At 39.9% G+C, this 22,185-nt stretch overlaps 1 protein-coding gene across 1 annotated transcript in view; it reads left to right on the plus strand.

Moving 5' to 3' along the window:
- LOC143981909 (uncharacterized protein C3orf38-like) overlaps positions 1-21,845 on the plus strand; it is a 52,459-nt gene extending 30,614 nt beyond the window's left edge. The window contains exons 6-8 of the mRNA XM_077480123.1: positions 4,638-4,680; positions 9,152-9,219; positions 11,967-21,845. Coding sequence (XP_077336249.1) covers positions 4,638-4,680; positions 9,152-9,219; positions 11,967-12,392 — 537 coding nt within the window. The 3' untranslated portion in view covers positions 12,393-21,845. The remainder of the gene's footprint in view (positions 1-4,637; positions 4,681-9,151; positions 9,220-11,966) is intronic.
- Positions 21,846-22,185: the final 340 nt, after the last annotated feature.

Below are 22,185 nucleotides of genomic sequence, written 5' to 3' on the forward strand. Positions count from 1 at the left end.
GGAGCTATTAACTGTTAATTGAATTAAAAAACTATTGCAACTCTGTCCCTGTAAAAGAAGAGGTATTATATACTTGTCCCAGTGATCTTCACTCTCTTAAAGAGTTAACCTGACTGAAGAATCATAATTCACTTCCAGGCGTATTACCCGCACTGTGCACTATGGTTACACAGGACATTTGTGAAAAAGGTCTGGCATGTGGAACCCTAGCATGCATCGGGGGATATAGAATCTGACACTCCATGAAGTATGTTGTACTCCAAAGATTCAACTATAGAGACGTTCTAGAAGAAGGAAGAAATTAGAATTCTTCCAGGTTTGATTCATAGGGCGGCCGTCAAATTTTCCACTCGCCTACTCACATTTTGCGAGTGGAAAATGAGGACTGGCGAGGAGCTAGGCTGCCTGGGAGCAGGGGGGCAAGCACCGCCATCGGACTGGATTGGTCGGGAGCCGTTCTCCCAGCAATCGACCTGGGGTAAGAGAGCATGGAGGAAAAGGAAAGCCGCAGGATCACAGAGCGTGGATAGCCCACTCTAACAGCTTACATTACAATTGCCTCTGCTCTGCTCACCGTCACACACAGCCCCGCCTCCTCCTGACCCCGCGCCTGTGATAGACAGAACACCGGTCTAATTCTGAGATGCATTCTGTCTATCCCAGGCACGGGGGCAGGAGGAGAAGGGGTTATGTGTGACAGTGAGCAGAGCAGAGGCAATTTTATTGTAAGCTGTTTTTGCATGCTATCCTACGCTGTGATCCCGCGGCTTTCCTCTTCCTCCAGTCATGATCCGGCCACCCTCTCTCTTCCTCTGCCCAGGCGAGGCTGCAATAGTGGGCCCAGGTGAGGCTGCAATGGTGGGCACAGTGAGGCTGCAATGATGGGCACAGTGAGGCTGCAATGGTGGGCATAGGTCACGCTGCATTGGTGGGTACTGATGAGGCTGCATTGATGGGCACTGACTGATAAAGTTGTTGTTAATATTTATTTTTGTGACTTAATTCTGCATAAAATTTAATAATAATTTATGAGAGCGTGTTTAGAGACAGAATTAGGGGGGCAGGGTAGGGGTTGGGTGGGGCAACTGGTGGCAAGTAACACTTGAGGCCTGGCTAGTAGCTCAGGATATTTTGAGCCCTGGCATAAGGGTTTGTCAAATAATTTGTCAAAACCCAATTTAGCAGCAAACCCCACTAAAATCTACAGGAGTGAATCTTGATACTAAATTCTAGCCATTAGCAAAGCTACTATTTAAGCTATTGACAAAAAAAGAGCATGGGGAGTTTGGCAATGCCATGGGGGGCATTTAACAAAGCCGAATATTTTGTACCATACAACAGAGAAAGTGTCCTTTTAACATGGGTCACCATGGGAAATACTCTAATCCTAATAATTACATGCTTTGGAGATTTAACAGAACAGTACACTTTTCCCAGACAGCATCAGGGACACTGTAAAACTTGATGTTTTAAGTTTAACAGCAGCAATCTGATTTTTCTCAATCTTTTTTAAGTAACCTTGGCTGTGACACCTGGTTTTCTATTCAGCAGTACTAAGTTTGAACAGAAAAAGTAGCACCCACAACAAATCTAAAAACTATAGGAATGTTTACTTTGAAAAAATGAAGTTAAGGTCCTTAAAGTGGTTGTAAACACTTACAAACCACTTTGACCTACAGGTAAGCCTAGATTAAGGCTTACCTGTAGGTCCAAGAAATATCTCCTAAACCTATACGGTTTAGGAGATATTTATCCAAAGACAGCCACCGTGCAGCCGCACTGGGCAGGCCGCAGATTGCAGCGATATGCTGCGAGTGTTGGCTCCCGCACGCATGCGCGGGAGTGACGTCATTGCGGCTCCGGCGAATCACAGCGCTGGAGCAGCAAGACCAACCAAGAAGATGGATGCTCGGAACTACAGGGGACAGCGGTGACTTCGCTGGCTCCTGGGTCAGGTAAGTGACACATAATGGACTACTATGCGATGCATAGTAGTCCATTATGCGTTGCCTTTGCAGGGAATCAAAGAGGAAGTAAACCCATCAGGGTTTACTTCCTCTTTAAAGACTTTGTAAAGGTAGAATTTTTTTTTATCTTAATGCATATAATAAAAGTGCAAACAATTGTGTACAAAAAAATATATAATCCAATGTGTATTAAAAATATCAAAGAAAGAAATGATAAAAGTGCAAACAATTGTGCAAAAAATATATGTGTATACAAAAAAAATAGTCCAATGTACATCCAAAAATATCAAAGGGAAAAGAGAACAATATCCAATTTGAATCCACTCCAATCACCACTGTGACATGCTATGCAAAATGTGAATCTTCCACCCTTGTAGCCTTTTACCTCAATGCCGTGACCCCTGCAGTAGGTCCACCACATGTTTTTCCCTCTCGCGCCAGCACTCTCCCTGGTGGCTACATAAGAGCCTATTTACACTTCCACATCATAGTAAAGTTTTGTTACTACATCATTCATGTGTTAGTATGTTGTGTTATATTGCATTACACAAAAGGGTAGTGTACAAATTTTAATGGCGTGGCTGATTTTGTGTGTGTCTCTGGGCTTTCACCCTAGAAAGTTATCAAAAGGATGAATTCTCCTTCTTCCTGCAGCTGGGTCGGGACTAGAGTTGAGCCCAGGGTTTGGAAAGAACCCAGATTCAGACCAAACTTTTCGGGTTGGTATGGTATGACTGAATACAAATTCAGCTGTAGGACATAACACACTTTTTAAAAAAATGGTGTGTTTTTTTTTCCACCTGAATATTGCAGTCTACAACATTTTATTAACATAAACAGAGGTTTTCTGTAATCTGGCTTGATTAACATATACAAATATATTAAGCCGATTGATGAGTGCAGAATTGTGTTTGTTTTTGTGTTTTTTAGGGAATGCTCTAATATTCTATAATTTGGGAATTTGCACATGTTCATGTTTTAAACAGTGGCTTCACCCTGTGCCTCGTTATACATCAATATACAGGTCCTTCTCAAAAAATTAGCATATTGTGATAAAGTTCATTATTTTCTGTAATGTACTGATAAACATTAGACTTTCATATATTTTAGATTCATTACACACAACTGAAGTAGTTCAAGCCTTTTCTTGTTTTAATATTGATGATTTTGGCATACAGCTCATGAAAACCCAAAATTCCTATCTCAAAAAATTAGCATATCATGAAAAGGTTCTCTAAACCAGCTATTAACCTAATCATCTGAATCAACTAATTAACTCTAAACACCTGCAAAAGATTCCTGAGGCTTTTAAAAACTCCCAGCCTGGTTCATTACTCAAAACCGCAATCATGGGTAAGACTGCCGACCTGACTGCTGTCCAGAAGGCCATCATTGACACCCTCAAGAGGGTAAGACACAGAAAGAAATTTCTGAACTAATAGGCTGTTCCCAGAGTGCTGTATCAAGGCACCTCAGTGGGAAGTCTGTGGGAAGGAAAAAGTGTGGCAGAAAACGCTGCACAACGAGAAGAGGTGACCGGACCCTGAAGATTGTGGAGAAGGACCGATTCCAGACCTTGGAGGACCTGCGGAAGCAGTGGACTGAGTCTGGAGTAGAAACATCCAGAGCCACCGTGAACAGGCGTGTGCAGGAAATGGGCTACAGGTGCCGCATTCCCCAGGTCAAGCCACTTTTGAACCAGAAACAGCGGCAGAAGCGCCTGACCTGGGCTACAGAGAAGCAGCACTGGACTGTTGCTCAGTGGTCCAAAGTACTTTTTTCGGATGAAAGCAAATTTTGCATGTCATTCGGAAATCAAGGTGCCAGAGTCTGGTGGAAGACTGGGGAGAGGGAAATGCCAAAATGCCTGAGGTCCAGTGTCAAGTACCCACAGTCAGTGATGGTCTGGGGTGCCATGTCAGCTGCTGGTGTTGGTCCTCTGTGTTTTATCAAGGGCAGGGTCAATGCAGCTAGCTATCAGGAGATTTTGGAGCACTTCATGCTTCCATCTGCTGAAAAGCTTTATGGAGATGAAGATTTCATTTTTCAGCACGACCTGGCACCTGCTCACAGTGCCAAAACCACTGGTAAATGGTTTACTGACCATGGTATTACTGTGCTCAATTGGCCTGCCAACTCTCCTGACCTGAACCCCATAGAGAATCTGTGGGATATTGGTAAGAGAAAGTTGAGAGACGCAAGACCCAACACTCTGGATGAGCTTAAGGCCGCTATCGAAGCATCCTGGGCCTCCATAACACCTCAGCAGTGCCACAGGCTGGTTGCCTCCATGCCACGCCGCATTGAAGCAGTCATTTCTGCAAAAGGATTCCCGACCAAGTATTGAGTGCATAACTGAACATAATTATTTGAAGGTTGACTTTTTTTGTATTAAAAACACTTTTCTTTTTTTGATCGGATGAAATATGCCAATTTTTTGAGATAGGATTTTTGGGTTTTCAGGAGTTGTATGCCAAAATCGTCAATATTAAAACAAGAAAAGGCTTGAACTACTTCAGTTGTGTGTAATGAATCTAAAATATATGAAAGTCTAATGTTTATCAGTACATTACAGAAAATAATGAACTTTATCACAATATGCTAATTTTTTGAGAAGGACCTGTAAATGCTTAGCCTTGTTCCAACTTTGATCGGATGCATTTTTTCTAGTCTGTAGCTGCCTTGGGGACAAGATATGAAGGTGACAAGATGAGTGAGTATTAGAATATTTTGCCCTCTAGGAGGGATATCTGCTATTGGGTTTTTGGTTATGATCACTGGTTTCTTGATACTTGTTGCTTCTGTGTCCTCTTCTTTTCAGCTTGGTTGATACAAAGTGCTTATATTACCCAACTTTCAGCAAAACATTTTTTTTTTTTGTTAGAACAGGTAAGGGTTGTAAATGCTATCTGAGCCCCTATTGAGAAGAACTGTAGCCAGTTTTAAACGCTGTTTCCTTTTTAAACACATTTTACCTTACTTCCTGTTCTGCCTGATGCTCATCACCCAGAAGGGAGGTGAAGTGAAATATTCCTCAAAGCAACACAGACAGTAACAGAAAATGATGATAAATCTAAACCAGGGGTCCGGGGGCACTTTGCTTGCCTTTATCCGGTCCTTAGAGCACTATGCATCCCACTGATGTGAGACACTATTCTGCTCACTGACACCAACAATGGGGCATATTTCCTGCCATTGACATCAAAAGTGGGGTGCTATTTCTCCCACTGACAATAACAGTGGGGCACTGTTCCTTACCCTAATACCAAAGATAGGGCACTGTTTACTCCCACTGATGCCAGGAAAAAATGGATATTCCTGCTGGCCACAATCCAGCCCCCCCAAGGTCTTAAGTACAGTAAACTGGTCCTTTGTTTAGAAAGTTTGGAGACCCCTGCACTAAGCCTTCATTATTCTATTAGAAAATGTGTCTGAGTTTTTTTTTTCTTCATGGGTAGGTATTCTCTCACTTCCAGTTACATCTAAAACTGTGAAATAGGTAGAAAATGTGGAGATTTTCCCCCACCTTCCATTTTGTCTGGTGTTCATCAAACACTCAATAAACAGGTAGATTTCCCCTCACTATCTATTCTGTTTGAAACCTGTCAAACAGGCAATGAGAAATAATTCCCAAAAATTGAACGCAGAAAGGAATATAACTTTGACAGAGGTTAACCCTCAAACACTCATTATAAGAAAGAAGGGGCATAGAGTTGATCACAATTGTTGTACTGTGTTAAACTTGAATCAAATTGCACAGATTAGGATGGCAACATACAAACTATAAAACCCCCATCTATTTATGGGGGTTTTATAGTTTATTTTCCACTGTGGTGTCATTTTAAAATATACAGTGCAGAAAAAAGAAAAAAAAAACTCTGACCCAAGAAAATATGCTGCCTATGATATAACATGTGGCATTATTTAATTAAAAAAACAACTTTATTGGTATAAAACAAAATTCACAAAAATATAAATTAGGCTATAACCCTTAACACAAAAGCATTACAATAGGACAATGTTGTCTCATGGCTACAAACAAGGTCAAGACATCATTTCAAAAAAGTGGGATTACAGTCCCACTGGAGAGGTATATGGGGAAGTGGTTTTGGGCTCACCTTCATGTTTTCCCAGTGGGACTGTAATCCCAGGTTTTTAAAATTAGGTCTTAACCCAGTTTATAGCTATGAGACAACGTTGTCCCATGTTAATGCTTTTGGGTTGCGGGGTATTGTCTATTTAATATTTTTGTAAATCTTTTGATACCAAGATAGTTGTTTTCTCATTAATTAAAGCATCTTTTCTTGGGACGGAGTCTCCTTGCAGTCCTGATTTTGCTACTTTTTTAGTTTAGCTCGAGGAACACACTCATTTTGGTGAGTTGTCAGTTTATACTGTATATCCACTTAAGGACCGCCTCCTGCACATATACGAATGGCACGGCTGGGCACAAGCATGTACCTGTACGTTGCTCTTTAAGTGCACAGCCGTGGGTCAGGAGCGCGCCGCCGGCGGCGCACTCCCAACCCGGTCCTGAGCTCCGTGACCGTGGGACCAGCGGACCCGATCGCCGTTGGTGTCCTGCGATCAGGTCACAGAGCTGAAGAACGAGGAGAGGTTTGTGTAAACAAACCTCTCCCCGTGCTTCCTACTGAGACTGTCACTGATCATCTCTTCCCTTTAATAGGGAAAGACGATCAGTGATGTCACATGCCAGGCCACGCCCCCCCTACAATTAAAAAAACACATAACATCATACATAACACCTACACTGCCCCCTAACTCCTTCACTACCTGTGTCATTTACACAGGAATCAGTGCATTTAAATAGCACTAATTGCTGTATAAATGACAATGGTCCCAAAAATGTGTCAAAAATGTCCGATGTGTCCGCCATAATGGTCGCAGCCACAATAAAAATCGCTGATCGCCGCCATTACTAGTAAAAAAAAAATATTAATAAAAATGCTATAAAACTATTCCCTATTTTGTAAACGCTATAACTTTTGCGCAAACCAATTAATAATCTCTAATTGACATTTTTCTTTTACCAAAAATATGTAGAATAATACGTATCGGCCTAAACTGAGGAAAAAAAAATGTTTTTATATATTTTTTGGGGATATTTATTATATCAAAAAGTAAAAAATATTGCATTTTTTTCAAAATTGTCGCTCTATTTTTGTTTATAGCGCAAAAAATAAAAATCGCAGAGGTGATCAAATACCACCAAAAGAAATCTCTATTTGTGGGAAAAAAGGATGCCAATTTTGTTTGAGAGCCACGTCGCACAACCACGCAATTGTCAGTTAAAGAGACACAGTGCCGAATCGCAAAGAGGGGCCTGGTCCTTTGGCTGCAAATTGGTCCAGGGCTTAAGTGGATATACATACATGTATTGCCATTTTTTGCTTTTGTACTGTCCTGATTATTATACAGTCCTGACTCCACAGCATAAAGTATTAAAGCCACAGAAGTTTCCACAAAAAAATAAATAAATGATTAAGTCATCTGGGCACCCAGCAAAACCATGAAAGTATGCTGAGCAACTACACACAGCTCAGTGTGCACAAAAGCTAACAGGCAGGGAAGCAATTATGACAGAAGAGACCAACCGAGTCTGTCATAATAATCCTACCATCACACTTTTTTTTTATCTTTAAATGCAATTAAGGAGAACCCTGTGTCCTCACCCTCAAATAATAAAAATGTCACAAATAGAGAATGTTAGAGGCAGAAGCAATGGAAAGGGTGTCAGCTTTGAAGCCGATGATGGCACCAGGAAGAGCAAAGCTTCTACTGCCCCAGCAAGCCAAAGTTAGGAATTTGGGACTGGGAAAAATGGGATTATCACCTTTTATTTGAGGACACTGTAAAACAGATGTCTGAGTTAAAAACTATTCTAATTGGGAACAGGATAGTAAGGCCTGACAATAGAAATAAAGCTCTGCAGTGATGCCACAAGAACCAGGAGGACAAGAAAGGCACAGGGCCCAGTGTATGGTGACAGATGAGCAATATCTTGCTATCCACAATTTTTGGAATAATGTGCTCACACTACAGTACTTCTTACACTTGCACTGCATCCCTGCTTTGAGGATGGTTGTATCACTAAACTAACCAGTCCTGCTTTGAGGCATCCCATGGTGATTGGATTAAGGTGACTGAGTTACCTGTGTAGCCATAAATGCTGGGTATGGTCCTGGCATTCATTAGAACTGAAAATCTGCTTGGATGAATGACAAAATGTCTTCAGAATTATAGAGGGACTCTAAATTTGACTAACTACAGCTAGATTTTTAGCTTTATTAACTACTACTTATCTACGTCCCTTACGTTATTTGGGGACTGGTTAACCAATTCTTCTGTTGGTATACACATCCCCATTGTATATGACAAATAACAAAATTGGGATTTTCTTGATACCACTAAATTAAATAAAACTGACCTTTTTTATTTGGTAAATCCTCGTAAAATCAGATACGATTGCTAAAGTAGTGAGAGTTGTCCTGAGAACAATCGTAGGAAAGGCATAATTCACCAGTTTAGGTTGCAGATGATACCTTGTTTGCTCTTTTTAGTTTAGCGCATTTCACAGAAGAATGTCTGTGCTATCAGAAAAATAGAAACTATTAACCACTGTAACAAATTATTGTACAATCTTATAAAGGACATTCAGTCCATTTACAATACACTTCCCACAATGTCATATCACCTTTCTCATGGAGACAAAATAGTAGAGAGTAAAGAGAGCAACCTATGCCCATTGCATATCAAAGAGCAGCTTACATGACCCTCAGATATCTGTAAATATGATAATTGCCTGTTAAAGCCTACACAGCAACTAATTGTGGACACAAGTGTGTGTTGCAGTTCTGCTGATTTTCATTGGCACCCCAAAGCACCTTTGCAGCACACAGTTATGCTGTGCCATGCATTGTGGTGAATTGCATTGAAACAAAAAGGCGCATGTAACATTTCTGTTCCATTGTGGTGTGTCAGCATACCAAGACATATGAAAGGGGTAAATGGGCCATTAGGATTTTTTTTTCTGTTGTTTTAAGTGATTTTATAATGTCTTTGAAGATGTAGGGGTTATTTGTGAAACAAGATTGTGCCATCCTTGTAATCTGCATTACTGTCAGGAAGAATTATATATGGTAATTTCTTTATTTTGCTCCTAGGTGGTGCTTTGGAAAGTAGTGTTGAAATAAGTACATTGCAAAGAATCAATGAAGGCAGGCAAATTCAAGTGAGTTAAAGCTGCTCAGAGAGTTTTGCTGGCATTGTATTTGATTGGATGCTGCACAAACACTTTCTCTTTCCAACAGTTTTCAAGGAATTTTGGAAATGCTGTATTTCAAATAACACATTCCTGAAGTTACTAACTTTTAATTACATTAACCAATTGCTGTCTTGGGCAATTTTGACCAAACGTGCACATGGTTAAATTTTGTTTCATTTTCGGATCCATTTGTTAAGTGAAGAATCATTTTTTGGATGCATTCGGTAATGGACTGATTTGTTTTCCAAATTAATTTTGTATCTTTGGCATTCGTGTCACTTCATTTGGAATAGCACATGTTAATAAGAAGTGGTTGGCCATTCGGCTGCCACGTCCTTAACAACCATGCTGCCAGATTCCCTGCTTTCAGCAGAATTTAAAACAAAAAAAAGTCTGGTTTAAAAATTAAAAAAACAAAAAAAAAACAGCTTGAAGCTGTTTTTGGTTGAAGGGAGTTGAAGTTCACTGTTATAAGCAATAGTTTTAGCTGTCCTGAATTGATTAACATTCATGACAGTTTAGTTACTGTTAACATTGCTACAGGTAGCCGGGTACCATATGATAGCTGTGAGCCAATTACAGCTTCACAACACTAAGTAATGGGAACCATTCATAACTGTTGTGTTTACTTAGTAAGCATGTGATCGCTATGAGCAATCATAGCGATCACATGATACCCCAGCCTCTCATAGTGGTTGGGTACTGGTAAAATTATTCTGCTGTGTCCGGTGGACACATCAGTCACAGGAACACCTGTGCACAGCCAACATATCTATACAAGACTGTACCTGCCGCCCACTCGCAGTATGATTACTGTGAGCAACTCGCAGGTGGTTAAGGACAACACAAAAATAATTAGGGACACTACCTTCAGACAGGGTCCCTACACTTTTGTTTCCCTATTTTGCCTTCTCACCTCCACCCCATGTGGGATATTTTCTTTGGTTTGCAACTGCACAGTAGATTGCAGGTCAGATGCACCTGTCAATGAACTCTGAATGATCCTAAACCAGGACTAAAGACACAATTATTTACAATTGTTTCCAACTGTCTGGTGCCGGATTCTTCTTCCCCAGTTCTTTCAAATGCCAATCTTCTACTGTTTTGATTGGCTAGTGCAGGATGACATCACTCATGTGCAGCTCACTGTACATTCCGCAAAGGGTTGCGAACAGGCAGGTAAGTGTACTTTATTGCAGAACAGACATTGAGGGTTATTTACTAAAGGCAAATCCACTGTGCACTATAAGTAGATCTGAGGGAGACATGCAAGGACAATAAAACACAGCATTTTTGCTTGCATATGATTGGACGATAGAACTCAACAGAGCTTCCCCTTTTTTTCAGATCTACAGCGACTGCACTTCCAAGTGCACTTGTAGTGCACAGTGAATTTGCCTTTATTAAATCAAGCCCTTTGCCTTTAGTATTGCTTTAATCACTTCCCGCCGGGCGCACGCCGATGTACGTCGGCAGAATGGCTCGGGCAGGCATATTGGCGTACAGGTACGTCCAGTTTTAAATGCCGCCCTGCCATCGCGAGCAAGCCACTGGCGGCGCGCTTGCGTGCCGGTCGGGACCCCCAGTGAGTCCGGTCGCGGGTCCCACGGACTCGATCACTGCGGGCATACCCGCGATCGTCTCATGGGGCGGCTGAACGAGGAGATGCCGTTGTAAACAGCATCTCCCCATTCTGCCTAACAACAAGTGACACTGATCTCTGCTCCATGTGATTGGAGCAGAGATCATTGTTCACTAAAACAAAGCCCAGCCCCCCACAGTTAGTAACACACCCCTAGGAACACTTAACCCCTACACTGCCATCTACTGGTTAACCCCTTCACTGCCAGTGTCATTTACACAGCATTTGTATAGCAGTGATTGCTGTATAAATGACAATGGTCCCAAAAATGTGTCAAAAATGTCAGATGTGTCCGCCAAAATGTCGCAGTCACAATAAAAATTGCTGATCACCGCCATTACTAGTAAAAAAAAAAAAAATTATTAATAAAAATGCCATAAAACTATCCCCTATTTTGTAAACGCTATAACTTTTGCGCAAACCAATCAATAATCACTTATTGCGATTTTTTTTTTACCAAAAATATGTAGAAGAATACGTATTGGCCTAAACTGAGGGAAAAAATTTTTTTTTATATATTTTTGGGGGATATTTATTATAACAAATTAAAAAAGAATGCATTTTCTTCAAAATTGTCGCTCTATTTTTGTTTATCGTGCAAAAAATAAAAAAACACAGAGGTGATCAAATACCACCAAAAGAAAGCTCTATTTGTGGGAAAAAAAGGACGTCAATTTTGTTTGGGAGCCACGTCGCACGACCACGCAATTGTCAGTTAAAGCGACACAGTGCCGAATCGCAAAAAGTGGTCTGGTCTTAAGCCAGCAAAATGGTCCGGTCTGAAAGTGGTTAAGAGGAACAAACTATAAAACATTACCTGGGATGTATTTATAGTAGCTGATTTAAACTGAAGGTTCAGTTGGGCTTAAATCTTCTTTCTGAATTATTAGGTAAAAATAATGGTAAATATTTAAATGGTGTAAAGTGTAAACCATGGAGGCTCTATACTTATGAAAGTATATAATGCTGAAGTGGATTTAAGGCTGCTGCAAGACACAAAGAGAGACCACAAATGTGTGATGTGCCCAGAGATCATAGGTTTTATTGGACTAAATGCTATCATTGTTTGCAGGTCAATCAGGAGCAGCAAGATATTGGAGAACGCTTCTGTCGTTGGTTTTATAACAAAATGCTTCCTCAACTTAAACATATGACAAATATAACTGATTGGGCAGCTACAGTTTTCTATGAGAATGTAACTATCCACTGTATCTGTAATATAGGTGAACGTAAAAACATACAAGGTGAAGGAGCTGATATGGCTAGCTGGATCTTTTCAGATTTCATAAGACATGCAAGACTAACATTTAACTATAATGCTCTTGGAGGAATAAGGAGCCATCTTAACAACCATGGCATACTAACTGTGGAAGTATCTGGAACCGTTCACAGGGAGAAATCATTTCTAGGGCTGTTTGAACACATATATAAATTAACTAAACACCCAGACAATGGAAAATTCAAAATTACTAATGCTGATCTCACAATCGGTAAATAACATTGTGCTGCAATATAAACAAGTTCGCTAACCCTGAGGAATATTCTGGATTTCTGCAGTAATGGCTCATAAAATGTTAACTGTTATTCATCTAGGTCAGCCGTTTTCAACCAGGGTGCCTTGAGGTTTCTTCAGAGGTGCCTTTGCAATATGCCTACAAATTGCCCTAAAATTGTATACAAGCCAGTGGGTGGATGAAACCTGCCTTTTGGTTGCACAAAGCCACAGGTTTTCATTGTAAACCATGCCAACCTCCTAACTACCAATGATATCATCAGTTGATAAGGAGGATGTCAGTTTCCTACAGAGCATCCTTGTGAGACAATCCCTTGCCTCTCACCATCCGCTTTGGGGTCTCTTTAGCTAATTGAAGGAGAAAAACTGAAGGAGAGAGAAAATACTGGAATACCAGTCAGTACCAGTTTGCAAAAGTGTATTTGCTTTGGAAGAATAGATCACCTTTAACATTGGGTGTCCTACATGTATAGATGTTGCCGTGTTATGTAAAACTATTAGAATCGTTTTTACAATTTAAAGGGTGCCTTGACTGAACAAAGGTTGAGAAACACTGATCTAGGCCATACCAGCATACACAAAATTGAACATTGTCATATATATTTTAAATTAATTAACCACTTAAGGACCACCCCGCGGGAGATATACTGCTGCAGGGTAGCCCTTCTGCGCGAATTCACGTACAGATACGTGATTTTGTACAGGCGGTCTGAGGCACATGTGCGCATCTCACCAGCGACCCACTCCCGCTGTGACACAGCGAGAGCCAATCACCAAGTCAAATGGTTGAAATGGCTGCCGGGACCCGCTGATCGTTCACAGAAGAGGCAGAATGCTGGTCTGCCTATGTAAAAAAGGCAGATTGCCGTTTTGTGAGGGAGGAAGATGGAGATGGAGCTAAGCAGAAACACAGATCTCTGTCTTCCTCCAGTCCCAGCATCCACCCTACAGTTAGGAAGCACTCTTAACCCTTTGATTGCCCCTGATTTTACCCCCTTCCCTGACAGTTTCATTAGCACAGTTACAGTGCATATTATTTAGCACCGATCACTGGGTCTTGTGTCACTGATCCCCAAAAAGTGCCAGTTAGATGTCAGATTTATCCGCCACAATGGAAAAAACTATGAAATCATAAGAATGGACTTAGGCACATATATTAGAGTAAAAATATGAAAATGTATTTAATTGGATAAAGTTAAAATCTTATGTCCAACACATAAAAAGAAAAGGCAACACACGTCATAAAAGATGACATAAAATGATTGGCCCTAGGGACTCAAAAAACACTTCAATTATAGTTAAAGAAAAACAACAAGTGATTGTAGTAGAATGTAACCAGTAACACTATTCAGCATAAGTAAGGTGCATGGAGTGATTGAGTCCAAACGAGGGTCACAAGAGAACTATTCGCTCGATATGTTGCACGCCTAACAGAGCTTCTTCAGGCGCTACAAATCTAGTAAATACAAAGAAAACATAAAATAGAATAAATATACATATAGATACATAGAAACTGTATAATCCAACATATAAAACATGGTGTAAATAAAAAGACACAATCATTTAAATGACATCCATCCGGAACAAAGACCCATTGCCGGTGACCACCGGGGATAAAGGGGCATAAACCTACCACGGGGGACACAGCTAAACACAGCGGTAGATTTGAAACCGAAAATACAAAAGAATGATGAATCAGCGTAGCATATAAAAAATATATCTTTTGTACTCAAACAGTATGTAGATTTATATAATAGATTGTGAGGATAAGGATTAGAATACTTCAAGCAAATAGTCCTCACTGATGGGGTATTGATATAATTCTAAAAAAGAAAGATATGCAAAAATGGTAGTAATAGGACCTTTGCAAGTTTGCAAAATGTTTAGTTTTATCCAATAGATATAAACGGATATCTATATATATAATCTGTTTGTTACATCTTAAACAGTTTATAAAGCAGTAAACAAACCACATAATAGAGTTGTAGTAAGGTGCTTACCAGTAATTCAGAAGACCTATAAACAATGATGGTTGGTACAAACAACGGGGGTTGAAGCAGAGGGTAATCTGCCACCACGATCAATACTAGCGATTGAAACTGCAGCATTGGCCACACTCTGTCCAAAAATTAGGAGAGGATCCAAAGTGGTTGCTGCCTAGTGAATAATAGAAATAGGATGTGGTAAGAACAGAGGCAGAGACTGTGCATTACCAACATAGCTATATATAGATTAGATGATGACCGTCAGCATTTGATATAGTTTTTACCTTCAATGTGTAGTTAGCACATACAGAGACCGCAATAGACGTGTACACCCCGGTGAATCAACGGGCCTTAATGACTAGACTGGAAGCAGCTGTATATAGCCACAATGTTGCAGTCCCGCTATAAATTGCTGATCGCTGCTATTACTAGTAAAAATAAATAAATAAAAATTCCATAAAAATATCCCCTAGTTTGTAGATGCTCTAACTTTTTCACAAACCAATCAATATACGCTTATTAGGATTTTTTTTTACCAAAAATATGTAGCAGAATACATATTGACCTAAAATGATAAAGAAATTAAATTCATTTTTTTTTTTTTAATTTTTTTTATTGGATATCTTTTTTAGCATAAAGAAAAAAATATTGTTTTGTTTTCAAAACGATCTGTCTTTTTTTGTTTAAATTGCCAAAAAAAAATGCAGAAGTGAATACCACCAAAAGAAAGCTCTGTTTGTAGGAAAAAAAACCCCATCAATTTCATTTGTGTACAGCGTCGCACAACCGCGCAATTGTCAGTTAAAGTAATACAGTGCCGTATCGCTAAAAAATGGCCTGGTCATGAAGGGTGGTAAACCTTTCCGGGGCTGAAGTGGTTAAAGAAAAGCAAGATAAATCATGATTGTGTGGGTATACATACGAAAAATTAGTATATGCTTCATTATATAGTTTAAAGAGAAACAGGCTCTTATTTAGGACATTTTATGCCATCGTCTGATACTCACCCTTGCCATGCTCCCCAGCCATTCCATTCATCTGTCTTAGCCCTTCGGATAACTTGGTACTTCTAGGGTGGAATATTGTTACCATCCCCTCTTCTTCCCAGTACGTAGTGGTCAGTCAGGCCTGTACATGATCATATGGGGGAACATGGAACATAGTTAAGCTCTGAAATCAACCTTACATAGGGATTATACTTAGGGCCCTGGCAGAAGTGTGGTAAGGTAATTATCAGTGAGTGAGGGTACCCCAATAAGAGCCTGACACTTTGCCCTGTATAAACAATTTGTTCAATTTTTTTAGCTTTCATTTTCAAAGGATTACTGGAGTTAGAAGCTGGAGGTCCAACATGTGCTGTTCTGCAAGATCTGACAGTTTATATTGCCACTTCTGTTGTGAACAGCAGTACTGACTGTTGTTTATAACATCTTCTACTTCCAGCTCAGTCTGTTAAGAACTCTTAAAGTGATTGTAAAGCTTTGTTTAAAAAATAAATAAATAAATATCAAACATGCCTATACTTACCTCCTGTGTGCAGTGATTTTGCACAGTGTGGCCCTGATCCTCCTCTTCTGGGGCCCCCCTGCAGCTCTCCTGGCTCCTCCTCTTCTCGAGTGCACTTCCGGGTCCTGCTGCTGCGTCCATTGACACAGGCAGAAGGACTTGGTCTCACCCCCGGACCCCGTGTCACTGTATTTGATTGACAGCAGCGGGAGCCATTGGCTCCCGCTGCTATCAATCTATCCAATGAAGACCCGAGACAGCGGCTGGAGCTGCTGTGCTTGCCCCCGTCACTGGAAAGATCGTGTTCAAGTAAGTAAAAGGGGGGCTTTGGGGGCAGCTGCATTACAAAAGGTTTTTCACCTTTTTGCATAGAATGCATTAGGGTGAAAAACCGTGAGGGTTTACAACCCCCTTTAAGGCTGGATTCACACCTATGCATTTTTAGTGCTTTTTGCATTTTGCAGATTTTCTCTACAGAATGTGTTCCATAGGAAACCATGGTAAATGGACTGAAGTGCAAATCTGCAAAATGCAAAAAGCACAAAAAATGCATAGGTGTGAATCAGGCCTTAGCCTAGTACACACATATTTTTTTTTCTATTTGACCCAGTGGGCTGAACAAAAAAAAAACTAAAGAGCTAATTCGATGTTAGTACAGTGGTCTCCCGCTGAGCTGCTATTGTGTTTTGACAGGGGGACCCCCCTACTACCTTGGTATAATGGATGCCAATCAGCAGACCTTTTTCGGTCATGCCTCTTTTAGAGACGCTTGGCCGGCTTTTGTCGAACCGGGGAGCCGTAAACAGGGGGCCGAATGTTGTCCCATTTCTTTTGAACTGGCTTATACTGCCCAATATTCAGCCCGTGTGTACGGGGCTTTACATTTGAATCCTTTTATTATTCTAACATTTTAACCAGCCTTGATGAAAACACGTTGGGTATCTTTTGCCCTGCTTGAACAATAAAGACTTTAGACGCCCAATGATTTTTCATTTGGTGAGATGAGATGAAGTTTTGATATTTGCATGCATACATTATCACTAGCCATAATTCTATATGTTGACCAAAAAGTACAACTTTGTCTTACCTGTCTCAAGAACATTGTTCTAGCATTGGTTTTGAACATTCAGCTGGTCTTAACCTGGGTAGAGACAGGCAATTCTGTTTATGTTTGGCTTCCACTGTGGAAATCTACAACGAACGCCATTTCTGTTTCCCTTTTGTTATGTTGCAACTATTCAAAGTTAATACAAAATCATATTCATTCAATTAAAGCTTTTTCTCTTGTTTGTTGCATATCCAGACCACAAATTGTCTAACATGAAATATTTAGCTAGGGGCCCTCATGATTGGCTTCTGATAGTCGGGCTGGGACTTCTGCTCTCTATCAACAGAGTCTCTATCAGCAGTATTAATAGGAGAGGGTAGGGCAATACAGTGTTTTACAAAACATCAAGGAGGCTTACATAAAGTCCTCTGGAATGGGTATTACTGCAACATGTTGAATGTGGTTAGAATAATAAAATGTTTTTTATTATTGAAAGTCAAAACACATTTTATAGATCATTCATGCAAAAATCCAGAAATAATTTTGCTCAGGTTGAATCTTACTGATACGCCATGAACATCTGAAGAAAATCTGAGATCTGAATTTGAAATATTGTGAATAAGCGAACATTCCACCATTAAGTAATACTAAGGGGTAGATTTACTAAAGGCCTATACACTGTGCACTTTGCAAAGTGCAATTGCACTCTGCAAGAGTAGTTGCTACAGAGGTTAGTAAATGAGCAGAAGCTCTGCTGACTTCCATTATCCAATCATAGCAACTGCACTTTGTGAAGTGCACAGTCTCTTTGCCTTTAATAAATCAACCCCTAAAAGTTCCTTTTTTATATAAAATAATAAATGTGTTATACTTACCTTCTCTTTGCAATGGTTTTTCACAGATTAGCAACGATCCTTTTTTATTGGGGTCCTCTGCCGGTGCTTCTGTCTCCTCTTCTCCAAATACAGTCACATCATGTATCTATAACATTCCAATAGACACATAAACACGTGCACTAGGGCCATTGTTTAAGAGCATAAAACTCCATGCAGATGGATTACCAAGTAGTAATCAAACACATGACCACAACATTGCAAGACAAGAATGCTTTCTGATTATCCACCATATACTGATTGTGTTAAAGTAATAATATATCCAAGTGGAGGTATGAAGTGAGACTATTTATATAAAAAGAAGGATAGGGTCCAAGGTGCTACCTCAAGTTCTATAAATTATATCGATAATAGAAGGATCTCTAAAAACAGCTGTTCTCCAGGACCCTCTCAACCATCAGGGGGGAGAGACCCACTAGGTAGGAGGGGAACAAACAGCACCCAAAAAAAATATCTAATACCTCATAGAGTTAGCAAAGGTACAGAAGACAAAAGGCATACATCATGTACCCCCCTATTTTGATTGAGTTACCAGGAGATGGGTATGTTGTGCCAATATGCCTAATGTAGATAGCAAATAATGTACAGTATGCACCAGGCCTAAACTGTTTTGTGCCAGATAGTCTATACACAGTGATACGGCTAGGATTGCACACACTATCCTATATAAGCATACTGCCACAATAAATTAGGTATGAACTGTTACAAATATCAAGATAATTATAATAAATGAATATAACATAGAGAGTAAATCAAGAAATAAAAGGAAGACAGATGTTACCACACATTTACAATAAAGATGCTCCTATATCCTCAGCTTAGTCCACAATATGTATGTATATACACAGAGCAGACACCTTCAGCAAATTGTCCATATGCCAATAAAGTTCAAAGATAGTGCAAAACCAATTTCTTATGTATATAAAGTGCAATAGTGCAAAATTGTGCAAAAAAATGTGCATAAAAACTCACGAGAGTGCAAAAAATACAAAAAATATATAAAAATACGTTAAAGAAAAAATATATATAAAGATACATATGAAAGGTACATATATAAATAAATATGCAAAAAAATTTGTATATCAGCTCAGAAAACTGTAGAGTAAGCCTGAGGTAGTAAAGTAGATTAAGGTGACTTTAGTGCTTGATCAAAGAAATCCGGTGACTTGTGTACTCCCCCTCTCGGGTCCCCACTCACCAGATCCCTGTACCCCAAAGGGGTTAAAAACGTGTAATCCCTCTATATCCACTTGGCTCCGTTCACCTCGTCCTCTTCCTTTATCTGGTCCATGTGTCTTGTACCTGGGATAATTCCCTTTATACTTATGGCTTGTAGCGATATAATGGATCTTCAGAGGAAACAAAAAGCAGCTCCCATAGTGTAGTAGTTTAAACCACCAAAATTCAATTATCAAAAAATTCCATACAGCATGGTCAAAAATTACAAAAATGAATAAAAAATAAAAAGTAAAAAAATGGAAAGAATGAAAAAAATTGGTACAAAGCAGTTATAAAATCAAATATATGAAGCTCCTATCAGATTCCATTGAATTCCATTGGTATAGTTATTCACCACTTGTAATTCATGCAGTGTGGAACAACATATCACACAGCAGGCGAAAAAAAAGAAAAAGGGAGTTAGTTAAATAGTCCGGAGTAGTCGCTAGATCTATGGAGGAGCGGCGTGCGCTCCAGCTGCGTTCCACACGATCTGCAACCCGGAAGTGACGTAGTGTGCGTGGCTCCATCGTATGTGTTTCGTCATTGACGTCCTCAGCGCGGCCATCTAGAATATAAAAAATAAAGTGAGACTATGCAACTGTTCATTTTAACAAATAAGAAGGCAAGTCAAGAGAATTAAATCTGTAATATTGAAGAGAAAGAGTAAAAAAAAACGGTTTTCTGACAGTATAAGAAAATTACTCATCATGATATATTTACATAAAGACAAGAATTAACATATAACTGTTTCATTGTCTTACTGTTTTCAAAAACTGGATGTCATTTCAATTAAGCTAGCCATAAATGGGTCAAAATTCTGCTTCAGCAGGTACCCGATGAATTTTGATCTATCTATGGCCGATCCTGTTTGATAGCAGTTTATCTACTGATTGACTGTTCACAAACACGCTTGCTGGAAAAGTCTGTTTCCAATAGTTCTTGTGGGCAGGCTGATAACAGATAGTTGGGGGCTGTCCTGGCTGGGAGGGTAAGAGTTAATGCCATGTGTGGTTTCCTGGTCTTCGTGGCAGATTCCTGCCTGAGTCCAGCCCACTTGTCCTATGTGATATAAATCGGATCAGTGGTTCAGCTCGTGGGGGTGTGGGGATGGGGGGTGAGGGCGGGATGAAGAGAGAGTGAGGAGAGACGCATGTAAGTCCTGAGAGTTCCAGCGCAGCTGTGGGTTGTTAGACCTGTAAGGAATAGCAGAAGGATGCTGTGTTCACCTTGAAGACACCAGCACTGGAATTTATCTCTGAAGTACTTGCACTTGCTCAGCCTGTAGTTGTACTTAAGGAATTAGGAATGAATAATGCCTTTATCTGTTGGATTGTGAAATGTCTATTTTTGCATTTTTGCATTTTATATTTGCATTTTATATTTTGCATTGCATAGTAAAAGCACTGAAATGTTGTCCTCGCCTGCTCTGAAGTTATTAGAGAGGTGTATTGCAAGTAAGTGGCACACACAGTTAGCCAGTTGGTCTTAACACATTGGGGTAGGAAGACATCAGTATGGAGTGAAATAGTGTGAAGCCCTCACAGAGAGCACAGCAGCGCCCATTCTGCTACTTGGGAATTGTAGTGAAAAACGCTGGACAGACAGGTGGATGTGGACATCCAAAATGCAAGTGATGGTGAAGGTGTACATTGTCACAGGAAAGTTAAGAGGAGAACAGTTACACTGCCAGTGTATATTGTAACTTTCATCTCTAAGTGTAAAGGTCCGCCTTAACGTTTAGTATTCCCCCATGGCAGCCTCGGCCTTGTCACAGGGCATTGATGAAAACGGCACATAGCAAAGGTACCCCATGTCTAGTGACCCCGTACAAGGTGTCCAGAAGAACCCACCCCCAGGTTTGCCTCTTATATGACCCAGTACTTGATGCCCAACTATTTAATGGGAAACGTGAAGGATGTGATGACCACACTGTCACCCTCACCTACCCACACATGGATCAATGAATTCTGACAGTGGAGGAGTCCAGCGGACTCCTAGCTGTCAGAATACGATGACACAGGAGGATTACCTCATCCATCTCAAATGTGTGAATGGGGATCAGTTCAGTATTTTTGTTCAGCCAGCAGGTTCAATGTGATTTTGGAGCCAGAGTCGGAATATGTTAATGTGACCCTGTCACATAAAATTTGGGTAGCCTGAAGAAGATCAACATACAGATATCTGGGGGATGGCAAGTCCCCATCTTTGTTTTCTTCAAGAGATACTATTACAGCTTCTATCCAACTCTTTGGAGTGTATTGTATGCTGTGTCCCCCGCATTGAATTTGGTTCCTCCAGCTGAACAGGACATAGTACTGGTGTACTGATAGTACTGATGTAGCAGCCAGTGGGAGGAACCACAGCACAGGGTGAGAGACATGTTACCTGACAAACATATAAGTGTCAGAGAGCAGGAGACCTGTATCTGCTGAAGAAATCAAAAATTGACTTGCTATCCCATGGAAATGAGAGTATCATGTTGTTTCTTCTTTAGCTTATGCATTCACAAGTATTTTCTGTTTTATATGTCCACTCCACATGGATGGTTTGACAATTGAGTAGCCTATATTTTGATAATTGCATTGGAACCCAGTCCTGAGGAACAGAACTCCACCATGAAATATGTTGACATGGGTTTGTAGACATGACTTTTTGTTAATGGCATACTCCAGATGTTACCGTGGTCTGGTATGAACCATAATTCTTTGTACATACTTGAAAACCTGTTTTTATAATGTCTCTGTAAATATTATTTGGCCCATTATTAAAATTTTTATATAATTAATATTGGTGTCTGCATTTTCTTAATGCTATATTTAAAGTCTTATTTTATATATGTGTTCTTGAATCTTAACACATTTTAATATGTGAACAGTCTCAGATCAGTAAATTACCCTTCATATATCAGAATTCTTGTTATTATCTCAGAAATCTGTCATACTGAGGCTGATTTACTTGGCAAGGAGTTGAGAATGTTCATCCAATAAATTGTATGAAAATTCACTTCACGTGAAAATAAAAATCTATTTTTATGTATTTCATCTGCATAGGATTGGACAATTGACTGAATAGTCACATAATTTATTGTGCAAACATTTTCGAATATTTTAGTAAATTGTCTCAAG

This window comes from Lithobates pipiens, unplaced genomic scaffold (assembly GCF_037356315.1).
Source record: "Lithobates pipiens isolate NorthernLeopardFrog02 unplaced genomic scaffold, aLitPip1_a1.2 Scaffold_16, whole genome shotgun sequence".
Lineage (NCBI taxonomy): Eukaryota > Metazoa > Chordata > Amphibia > Anura > Ranidae > Lithobates > Lithobates pipiens.